General features: G+C 39.2%; 1 protein-coding gene across 1 annotated transcript; it reads right to left on the bottom strand.

Annotated features, from left to right (window-relative positions):
- Positions 1-224: 224 nt before the first annotated feature.
- On the bottom strand, positions 225-9709 carry LOC134793199 (Bardet-Biedl syndrome 1 protein homolog). The gene is made up of 12 exons (XM_063764779.1): positions 9528-9709; positions 8508-8726; positions 7812-8012; positions 7259-7360; positions 6429-6517; positions 5543-5696; positions 4983-5142; positions 4259-4327; positions 3545-3706; positions 2220-2353; positions 1281-1412; positions 225-548 (listed from the first exon to the last, which is right to left on the bottom strand). The coding sequence occupies exons 1-12, from the start codon at positions 9690-9692 to the stop codon at positions 267-269; spliced, it is 1869 nt and encodes a 622-aa protein (XP_063620849.1). The 5' UTR covers positions 9693-9709; the 3' UTR covers positions 225-266.
- Between the last annotated feature and the right edge of the window lie 2483 nt (positions 9710-12192).

Here is a 12192-nt window from a genome sequence, read left to right as displayed (position 1 = left end):
TCTCTAACAAAACGCGTCTGTTACGATCAGGATCAGGGGCCGATTGCATAACAAACTACAACTAATATTACAAGCGGAACTCCTTTTCTAATTTCACTTATTAAATATCAGATCAATCAGCCCCAGGACAGATATGGCCGCTAGGTGGCGACAGCGCCACGCGCGGCTTACGGCTAGCCACCAAAATTGGTGTGGAACGGATGTACTTTTAGCTACCTGTAGCAAAGCGACGAAATCGCGGAGTGAGCCACGCGTGCTCAAAGCGACTAGGTGTCATTAGCAAAAGTTGGATTCGCAACCCCAAAATCCCCTGTATCCTGCATCTTATCATACGGTAGCATCATCGGGTCTGTAGGAGGCATTTGCACCGTAGCCGCCAGCACAGGACCCCTTCTCCCCTCCTTTAATAACAGTATTTTGACCAGCGCCCGCTCGCCCCCCTGCCCAGTGACGGAGCGGAAGAAAATGTCCGGGTTTAGTTCACTGTCGAATACTTCTTCGACTTTAGTAGGGAAGCGGAGTTTGCTGTTTGGTGCGAGTAGCGGTACCTGGAAACAGTTTATTTGTGATGTTCAACAGAAAAAGGTACGTACGTAGCGTTAATAATAACGCAAGCGCCAACCATAAGATTAAGGTACCTTTACCCGTGGGACGACATTTAATAAGGGCGCCCGCTAAAGATTCAGTATTTGAGTTCCTATCTTTGAAAACATTAGCCAATGGCGGCAGAAATCTGTTTGCAAATTCACTAAAATTTGTTTCATAAGTAGAATAACGTTTGTGAAGGAGAATTTATTAGTCAACAATACATTGTGTTTGAAAATGCACTTATTTAATTACAATAACATTTTGATAAAACACAACAACTATCACATTACATATACGTAATATCTGGGTGACCGAGCTTTGCCCGGAAAACATATAAATACTCAAAAATGCGCGTTTTCCCAGAGATAAGACCTAGCTAGATCGATTTATCGCCCCCGAAAACCCCCATATAGCAAATTTCATCGAAATCGTCAGGCCGAGATCCCGGAAATATATAAATAAACAAGAATTGCTCGTTTAAAGGTATTAGATTACACAAGCGTTTCTTTTTTTAGATAATAATAAGATTACCATTTTTAGCACAAGGATAGTATTCCACCTATCCAATTTTTTTGTCCAATGTGCAATGCGTCTCACTCCCTTATTAAGCAAAATGTGAAACGCAAATACACATTGGATCAAGAAATTGGATCAGGTGGAATATCACCCTAAGCAAAGTTAAGAATGATCACCTTTGTGTATGGCTGCGACACCTTATAGTTGGAGGTGTGCACGTGGAACAGTATGGAGAGGCCGACCACTGCCTTTTCGCTCGTGTTTTCAACTTGCAGCGTAACTCGGAACACTGGACCTAGCCCTTCCACCTGTAAATAATTTTATAGATTAAACGTTGATCAACTTTTCTGTGTTGACATTCTGCCCAGTTGTCAAAGGTACAATTCACCAGGTTCACGACTAGTGGTGCCCCCATTTTGTCGGCTTTTCTACGTAAAAACTTATGAAGCAAAATTAGTTCCAACGGGTGCCGCTGGCATTAATGTTTGACATTCCATAAGTAAGATTACGTGTGTTTGTGACAATCAGCGCCACTTTTGCCTCCACCGACTTCGCACCTTGCGAAGGGGAACCACTTACCACTTCGCAGTGGTACCCCTGGTGGTTCCCCTTAGTTTGACATCCAAAACGGATGGCGCCGTACTGCGCCATTATGATTTGCGGTCACTGAATAGGGGGTATTACTGCAATGTTCTGCCGCCAGAGTGCAGTACACAGAACATAGTAAACCATAGAGTAATTTATATAGGTACTAGGCCTTAAACAGTTTTTTGACAAGTTTTCACTACGACATTAATGCATCAAGGCGGTTTGTTTACAGGCCTACAGCGAAACGCGAAAATCGGAATTTCGTTATCTGCCTCTCTATCGATCGAATAGGCAAAAGTAATAGAGAGGCATAAACCGAACTTTCGATTTTCGTGTTTCGCGGTAGGCCCTGTGATTGTGCTAGTGACGCCCTCTACACAGAGTTTTGTGTAATATTCCCTATTGTCGAACGTCAACTTTTGACAATCAGAGTTACCACAAAATGTGTGCAGCTGTACAGCGCCATCTCGTTTACGTGTCAAATTGGAAACTCTTACTCAATCAATCTATCTTTGCTGGGTACTAACCTCAGCAGCAAGCCGGATGGGTTCTAGAGCGCCAACGCCTACGGAATTATCGCTCTTCTGATGCGCCTCCAGTAGAGTTTTCGCCGCTGCCAGCCGTATGCGACTCATCTCTTGTTGGAACGATATGTGCATACCTAAAAAAAAATAAAGGTCATACCTACGCATAAAACAAAAGTTGTCGCTCTTATATAGTACATTGTAGGAGAGGACGGAAAACCGCTAAACGATGGACGAGTCGTTTGAGGGCCGACACGTTAGTGGAGGCCCTCAAATAATACGAGACCATCATTAGCGTTTCCGGCCGAGGCATTACATAGTGCTTTTCACGACTACTGCGAGGAAATAAGAAAACATTTGCATAACTATAAGTACTATCCCGCGATTTCTCTGGTAGCAAATTACTAGCCACTGCCTGTGCTGTCTCTTGAATTTCGGTAGGCGTCAGCGTAAGAATATCATTTTCTTCACTAACTCATTTTTATAGCGAGCGTAGATACGTGTTTCTTGTATTTTTAATCAAACACAATTTACACTATCCAATTCTGTAAGTATTTTCAGATCCCGCCTTGTTTACTTTTTTTATCACTTTTAAGAGGCGTTTTTCTGTTATTTGCTTCAAACCAACTCTAAACTTTTTTTAAAAAAAACAAGCGTTTTTTTTAAAAAAAAACCACAAACAGCTTCAAAAGTAAAAAACGCCTTAAGCGTGAACTGAATGGAAAATTGTTAAAAAAAAAATGAACTGAATGGTTTTGACATTTCTTTTTTTTTAAACAAGAAATTGGTCCTATAAATAACCTAATTTTATTTTTGAAGGAAAAAGTTGCGCCAAAAAAAGACCTTTTATTGATTTTTATGTTTTAAATGATACTCATTGCTGTAGCGAACCGTCATCAATGACAGATGATGATAACAATGAAACATTGTAGTAGTGGTGGTTCAGGTGCTACAGCTATTGCCTACTTTCCAGCTTGGTTTTAGAACATCTATTGCCACATTTCCGAACAGTGGCGTGAAAAGACAATAGTTAACAGCTGGTGCGAGTAATGATTTATTATTTATCACGCTGGTTAATAGAACAGGAGTACATCTTTATGCACAATTTTTTTTCGTGGAATAGCACAGCAAGGTTCACTCTCTAACAAAACGCGTCTATTACGAGAGTGCGCGGCAATTACTACTGCTAGACACCAAAACTGGTGTGGCCGTAGCGACGCGATGAAATCGCAGTGAGCCACGCCTGTCGGAACATAAATGTGATGTTGCTCATCCACTACATCAGGCGTACAAAATCAACTCTTAATCAAAACAATTTCAAACCTTACCAACAGCGTTTTCTCTTTCTCTCACACTCTGCTCTAGAAATAACTTGGACTTCTTGGGTATGTGCCACGGCTTCCCAGCGCTGGGCGCGGAGGATTCTATGCCCACGCCGTGTGCGTTGAAATCTGCTGTCCTCTTCAGGATTTTTAGCATTAGATGGCCGCCTGCAAAAGGCAAAAAGGATCTTAATTTTTTTTAAATAGACTGCATTTATGAACGTTACATATAGATTTTAATTGTCAACGCGTTTTTTATTTTATTTGTTGAGGTAAATATACATTCAAATCTGTTTTACCGACGAAAAATACTTATTAATGGTTTATCGTTATCTTCAAAATATTTTTGTAAACTGGGGTGGCTTTGAAATGCAGGGGCGACATTGGAAATTCAGTTTCCCCCATGACGCATATATTACTTAATCACAGAATTAATCAAACTTATCTGTTTTTTTGCCTAAGCATTTGGTAGGAACAGTGAATGTTCTTGAGTGAGTTAGCACAGTATATATTTTTTTAGCTAGCTGTACTATTATGGATTTAACTACAATCCCTACTTATATACATACGAAAGTCACTCTGTCTGTCTGTCTGTTACTTCTTCACGCTTAAACCCGATTTAGATGACATTTGGTATGGAAATAGTTTGAGCCCGGGAAGGACCAATGATAGTTTTTATCAACCATCATCATCAGAAGTTAGTATTACCTAAATACTTACTTCCTGTAACAATAATGAAGACGTGCTCCTCTTGTCCAAGCTGACCAAACTTCAGGACTGACGCCACATCTGAAAACAACCAACAGTCAGCATTTTTAATCTTAAGAGAAAAAAAGTTAATCATAAACAGACATAGAAGTTTTTGTGGCATAAACGAGTGTTTGAGAAAATGAAACATCGATCAATCTGTTATCGATAAGTGACAGATTAATATTAAAATATGACGATATGTCATTTTGTCAATCACTTTATATTGCCACAAAAACTTCTATGTTTGATCATAAAAAAGAGAGATAATACTTTTGTAAGCCCGTTTTACAACTTTTCATTGGGATACCCTCCTCGATAGTTTTTTTTAACACATAAGGTCAAACAATGTTGGGAAGACCGTAAGGGCCGATTTAGACGGCGCGCGAACTTGTATGCGATTTTAGTTTCATTGACGACTATTGGTTACATCTAATTCAGCCGACCAATCAAATACCGCAATGTAATGAAACTCGCATGCGAGTTCTCGCACCGTCTAAATGAGCCTTAATAGGGCAAGAACTCTCGTATTTGTATACGTACACAGTCGGAAAGGATGAGCCTCCTTCCGATCTGCCGCCCTTTTGTAAGTGGAGTGTACAAACGCAAGAGTTAGAAGTCGGTCTTACCTTATAGACGGTCTTCTTCACATTTACCAATTTATTTAGCCGTGCTAATTTCGTATTAATATGGTTACCTCTAACAAAAATAGTATCTCTTCGTGCCTTCCCATCATACAGATGAACGTGTCCAGAAGCAAGCGACACAGCAATCAATGTAGCCCCGAGGTGTGATATCGCCACTAAAGATATGGCTATCGGCCGATGCTCCAGGTTCAGAGACCACTGCTTTTTACCCTGAAAATAAGTATGTGGCTCATTTAAAAACGAAAAATACTTCGTTTCACGGTTTTCTAGAGCTAGAGACAAGATATAACAAATCGTGGCATTCAAAATGCAAAATATTAGAGTCGGACCATGCTAAGTTTTAAAGCGAAGTGCTACGTCCAATACATAGGAATATGTATGCAAAGTTAACGTGGTCACACTCTAAGAACGAAAGAGTTTTCATTCTGGGCTTTCTGGCCATATCTATGGATAGGTACCTATTTATTTTCGTAGCATGGTATTTTGAAATAAGACCTCAGCGATCCAATTATTCCCATTTTTCGGTGCATATAACCATTATGCTATTGTCTGATTTCAAGATTTCATCACATTCGCCCCAGTAACCAAAGTAACCCCATTTATCACATACCTTCTTGCTATAACAGGTGAGCGTATTATCGGCGCATATAGCGATTACACTGCTGTCTGCCGGCATCACTTCAATGGCAATTATATGTTCCTCCGTGTTGAATAAAATCTTTCCTTCATTCCAACCCCTCTTTAGTAGACACACTGATTTCTCTCTGAAATTGTGAAATGGTCATTTAGTTTTTATTATTTTTATTTTTTTTTAAACAGAATGAGATGACTACGCGTCTTCCTAAACTAAAGCATAGAGTAAGAGCGATGTAAAGATTTATCGTAAGTAGTACGAATAAGTACAGGGTAGGTATTATATCTAACGGCCCCTGTACATAATGGGCCAGCGCCGGCCACTCCAAGGGACGCATTTATGCGTTAGAGGGAGCAAGTGATATTGCTATCTCATTCTACCGCATGGCTGCGTCCCTTGGAGTGGCCGGCGCTGGCCCATTGTGTACAGGCGCCTTAGGTGGTTAAATGGTCAGTCACGAGTTCGAACCTCGCTTGAGGCGATAAATTTTAAAAAAAACATGAATTTACAAGTTTTGGTGGTCTTCCTATTCGCGAATAGGAATTAAATTCTAACGATAATTGAATTAAATAAGTTTTCAAAGTATTTGGGAGCAATCCAGCAGAGTGACAACCGCCTAATCAAAGCATTAGGGCTCATTTAGACGATGCGAGAACTCGCATGCAAGTTTCATTACATTGCGGTTTTTGATCGGTCGGTTGAATTGGACGTAACCGACAGTCCGCAATGTAACTAAAATCGCATGCGAGTTCGCGCGCCGTCTAAATCAGCCCTTAGTTTTATTGTGTTGTGTTCAGTGAGCATAATATTAACTATAAACGATAAATTGTGCACAGTGCATTAAATAGCCATAGCCTTTCACCTCGTCGCCACAGTAATTCTATAGTCTACGCTGTACAGTCCCGTTGCTACCATTTGATAAGCCGTTTTCCTTACATTACACAGCTTTGCCTGCATTAACGAATAAAAAGTTAAAATACACTTTTACTTTGGTTTATAATAATGTTATATGACTTATTTTAGGTTGCCCCAATTGCATTCACATAAATAAAACAATATGTCAAATATTGGAAGATCTAAAGAACGGTTTTATACGAACTAATGGCGTTAGGTATTCATAAACGTTTGTCAAATCTAACATACCGTGGACATAGAGAAAAAAATACATAGTGTGCTCACTTCATACATCAGTTTTCATACCAAAACGACTATTATTTTCGTAGTCGACATCTAGCATGGAGTAGCGGAGTTATCAGTACTGCTACTTGACAATAGATGTTCCGACGACCGAAATAACCGGATTAACCGAAACTCTATTTTCAACTCCTACTGCTTTTAATATTAGTTGTAAATTGTTGTTCAATACAATTTTCGTGAGTCACGACACTAGAGAATTCTAGTATCAAGTAGCGGTACTGATAATTCCGCTACTCGATGCTAGATGTTGACTGCGAAAATAATAGTCGTTTTGGTATCAAAACTGATCTATGGAGTGAGCACTCTATTCTTACTATATTTCTCTATGCCGTTGATAAGCGTTTGTCCCTGTCCGTCATTTATTTGTTTGTTAGAAAGAGACAAAATTTAGCAGAGGTTTGTTTTTTGAGGTTGCTAGTTTTACTAAGGTTTGGTAGTTTTAATGAATAAGGGGGTAAATGTATAGCTTAAAAATGATTTTGAATAATCCCTTACCTGTGATAACTGATTAAACATCTGTGATTCCAGTATGAAAACATCTCCATCTTCTGTCCCAACAACCATACAGGAAGCCGCATGCTTGTCCACCGAAGCCAGCTTGAAAAATGGAAAGAAACAAGTTTTATGTCAAAAAAATCATTTTTGATAAGTACAAGCTTTTATATATAAAAAAAAATCAAAATACATTTATGTCAGACAATTATGATACATACATGATAAATTTAGATAAAATTACAAATAACAATAATAATCATACATCACCATAATACAAATGATAAATTAAAATAAAATCACATAAAGTTAATATTAATAAATTAAGCATAGTTATATATATAAAATAAATTTAAAATTAAAACACATCTCTCTACTTTTCCTTCAACAGAACTAATTACTCATCCTAATTAATCATTCATTTTCTAAGGACTCAAACAAAAATTGAGATACCCATACAAAATTTCATCTAAGAGTAAAGAGATAACAAACATACAGATTTACTTTCACATTTATAATGTAAAATATTATTAGGGATTACAAGATTTACAAGTACCTTCATATTGGTAACACAAGTGATCTCAGGCGGCACCATTACCGGCAGCTCTGGAGACTGTTCAAGATACTCCAACTGCTGGTCTATGCTCATGCTGAGGAAGTTCTGTGACTGCTGGCTGAGGGTCTTCTCCGGGAAGTGTTTTAGGCTGTCAGTGTAGGATTTGATGGAGGCAGGGTTTTGATTGGCTGGGGTAAGGAGCTGGAAAAATATAGTTATAGTGTTAATGGCAATTAGATTAAGGTTTGTTTAAAGGTTTTAGAAAATATTACCCTTAGACACTGCACTAATATTGTGCAGAAATGCTCTGTACTGAAAAAAAAAACAGAATAAACAAAAAGTGTCAGTAACAGGGGTCCATTTCATGAACATATACAGCTTAACGCATTCACTGCTAGGGAGCATGGCCAGCTTGGCCTAAGAACAAACTTGTATGACGGTGAATGCATATGTGCATTGGTGGCAGTGAATGTGTTAATCAAATTAGTCAAAAAAGCCTCTGTTTGTATTACAAATTTTTAAAAATGGGCCACCTGCCAACTCCTTTATAAACTTTTGGGAAATAGAAATTTGGCAACCCTCTGTATATTTTCTAATTTTCTTTTTGGTGGTTTAAAACAATAACGCACAAAGTTTCATGTTAGTGAAATTTTTGTGTGGGTATGAAAACTAAAAAAAAAATGTTAACACACCAACCTGTTTCCAAACCTCAATCTCACTAGCATTAAGCTCGACACTGGGCAGATAGTACTTATAGAACAGCTTCATATTCCTATAAATGTAGACACAAGAGCTGAACGCGACAGCAATGACCGGGAGACTGCGGGGCACATTGTCGTTGGTGTACAGACTGACAACTGCTAGTGGTAGGTCGGGGAGAACCATGTCGGATACTTGGGTTACGCCTTGGAAGATCTGAAATTAGGTGAAACACTGATTTATACCTCTCTGAATTTAGCTACATAGGGTTTGTGCACAAATCACGCGAGGTGTTTTCGGCTACTTTTTGAGCCCCTCTCCACCTTGGTGATATTTGGTGAGGTTTTTGGCTACCCCCTCCCCCGCATAACCTCACGTGTATTTTATTTTTATTTTTCTATCTGATCGGTCACAGCCACGCGCTCCAAAATATCGTAAAATAGACTTGCTATTTTGAAGTGTGGTCAGTTTAATGATACCGTGACAAAGTATATATCTACTCATGTGGTAGTCACTCTAGAAAAATTCATGTGAGGTTTCCTTTATACCCCCCTCCCCCAACGTGATCTGTCGTGATTTTTTCGTGATCCCTCGCCCCCTATCGAACCTCGCGTGATTTGTGCACAAGCCCATATTTTGATAAAAAAAACCTGTTCTACTTAGTTGTCAGTAACAGTCAGACCTATTAAATATTCTTATTAGAAAACAAGAGACCAACGTTTTCCGAATAAGCATAAGCAAGGTAAAATTTTTGTAGTGTACAAGCTTCAGCAACACTCAAAAGTTTTTTTTTTAAGGAATTACCCACTTAGTATAATTAGGTTAACCTTAGCTTTGACTTCAAAGGTGTTTATTACAATAGGAAAATAATCTTTTTACAACAATCATATATATAACTTAGATTGGTATTCCATCTGTCCAATGTGTATTTGCGTCTCACATTTTGCTTAATGAGAGTGAGACACAATGCACATTCGTCAAGGAAATTGGACAAGTGGAATACCACCCTTACCTTACCCTCAATTTGGGTCCATCCTCTTCCCTCCCCAAGTCGCCCATGAGTAACCTGTATTCGTTGTCATTGTGCAAATCCACCAAGCACAAATTGGACGGCAGCGCGTTGAGGTCCACGTCGTCCGTGCCCACTTCCACGTCCAACCAACGGGTCATGCTGCTCATCATGAATTAATCAATTAACTATTCAAAAGTTACAATTACGACGCAAAGTTTTGATGTTTACATGCCGTAACCATGGTGAGGGGAATGGAACAATTATTTTGACATTCGTTTTTGTGAGTTGCCATGTACTACTTGCAAAAAATCTTCAAAGTTCAATAGGGAATATTAGGCAAAGCTCTGCGTAAGTGGCACCTTTGTGGCACATACAGTAAACAAACCACATTGACACATCACACGTCACGTCAATCACATGGCCTACCGCGAAACAAGAAAATCGAAATTTCGTTATCTAATCTCTCTAACTCTTGCATATTCGAGCGATAAAGAGGCAGAAAACTAAATTTCGATTTTCGCGTTTACCGGTAGACCCTTGTTAACAAACCGCCTTGATGCATCAATGTCATATTTTATTGTCTGTGAAAACTTGTCAAAAAACAGTTTAAGGCACAGTATGCATAAGTTAGTCTCAAGGCCCCAACGCTGTCTGTTCTCTTTGACGGCGCAGCAACTAGTATCATTTATCTCTCCTTGCTCTTTTAAAAATGCCGTTTGTCAAAAAAGGACAACCATACTGTTGATAAGATGGACTTCAAATCCAGGTGTCCCCTTTTTAGGTAGACCCAGGTTGTGTATGTGTGCGTAAAAACGTATATGTGTGCTCTTTTAGGGATGTGAAAACTCGATTTTAATCATGTAATATATCGATAAACGCTACACAGCAGAACGAAATAGCGATTAATTGAAGCTTCAATATCTTCGTTAAACATAAACATAATTGAAATGCTAATGGATAATGAATATATTATAATTTTTTTTTTTTCTTTTTTACTAGCCCATGTGTGTGTCCCACTGCTGGGCAAAGGCCTCCCCTCTCCCTTTCCAGTCCTCCCTGTGCTGAGCAAGATCCCGCCAATCCCGCTGGAATGCATCCAGGTCGTCCCGCCATCTCTTTCTCGGTCTGCCTCTGCCTCGACTACCCTGGGGATGCCAGCTAGTGGCTATTTTGGCCCATCTGTCATCATGCATCCGGCAGACATGTCCAGCCCAGTCCCACTTTAGCCTGGCGGTCTTCACCCCAACATCAACGACTCGGGTTTTGGAGCGAAGCTCTGTGTTCCTCACCCTGTCAGATCTTCGGACACCCAGGATACTTCGCTCCATTGCCCTTTGGCAAACCTTGAGCCGGGATTTCTGAGCCTCAGTTAGTGACCAGGTTTGGGCACCATAGGTGAGGATGGGCAAGATGCACATGTCGATATTATAATATAATAAAATAATTCAATTATTGCGGAACACCTATTTTAGTAGGTATTTATGTATTTTAATTAAATATCTGAACTTTCCCTTGGTTCCCTGCTGGGGCGTGACTATAAAATTGTGATTTGATAACCACAATAAAGAATAAAAGCGTTTTTGTTCATTTTAGGTATCGTTAAACCTTTGAAGTAAAATTAAAATTGCAAGAAATGTCGATAGTTTATCGATATGACTTTATCGACATGGCTACAGCAAGGTGGGCCACATTGTTAATCGTACACTAAACAAAAGTGGTCCCAGTGACAGCTCGCTTGGAAGGTATCTCTGTATATTATAAATCTATGGTTAGTCTATGAATTTACTGAGTCGGTAGTGCTGCACTCTGGCGGCAGAACATTGCAGTAATATCCCCTATTGCCCCATTTTGTACACCGATCCATTTGTTCTGATTGTTCTAAATAGGGGATATTACTGCAAAGTTCTGCCGCCAGAGTGCAGCACTACCGACTCAGTAAATTCATAGACTAACTTATACATACTGTGCCTTAAACTGTTTTTTGACAAGTTTTCACAGACAATAAAATATGACATTGATGCATCAAGGCGGTTTGTTAACAAGGGCCTATCGGTAAACGCGAAAATCGAAATTTAGCTATCTGCCTCTTTATCGCTCGAATATGTAAGAGTGATAGAGAGATTAGATAACGAAATTTTTTTGTTTCGCGGTAGGCCATGTGTCAATGTGATTTGTTTACTGTATGTGCCACAAAGGTGCCACCTACACAGAGCTTTGCCTAATATTCCCTATTGGTGCACAAATATGACGATTGAGCATAGACCTACTATTTAATATAGACGTGCCATTCGTGTGTGCCCGTGAGTTTTAAGATTCTTGACAACATACCAAACATAACCTACGTAATTTGGTCGGGATATTTGTGAATTTGTGACAAGGGCAAATAATAATAACGCTTTCTCTGCAACTCCTACTGAAAGAGCATCTCGTTCGGTCATCTCTCCGCTCCTCCATTTCCTCTCTATATTATTGTACCTCCATGCGAGGTCGAGTAATTTTAACTGGAATATTGTATGATGGAATAAGGTCACTCAGAAGCATTTCTGAGTACCTACTGGATGGAATAAAATGAGAAAATATAATTTAAGTAAGTACCTATACAAATTTGCAAAGAAATTGATGTTTCGAGACGAGATTATTTATGTTTAGAGTGCTTCATTGTTACTTGCC

The sequence above is a fragment of the Cydia splendana genome, chromosome 8, assembly GCF_910591565.1.
Source record: "Cydia splendana chromosome 8, ilCydSple1.2, whole genome shotgun sequence".
Classification (NCBI taxonomy): Eukaryota; Metazoa; Arthropoda; class Insecta; order Lepidoptera; family Tortricidae; genus Cydia; species Cydia splendana.
Note: the sequence above shows the minus strand (reverse complement) of the source record. Positions and strands in the feature narration are given on the sequence as shown.

Excerpts from the sequence above, each read along its gene's own strand:
- LOC134793199 (XM_063764779.1), bottom strand. The coding sequence starts at position 9,692 with ATGATGAGCAGCATGACCCGTTGGTTGGACGTGGAAGTGGGCACGGAC. Across the intron at positions 5,143-5,542 it reads TCACCTGTTATAGCAAGAAG|GGTAAAAAGCAGTGGTCTCT; the intron begins GTATGTGATAAA and ends ACTTATTTTCAG. Across the intron at positions 3,707-4,258 it reads CTTCATTATTGTTACAGGAA|GCGGCCATCTAATGCTAAAA; the intron begins GTAAGTATTTAG and ends TGCCTTTTGCAG.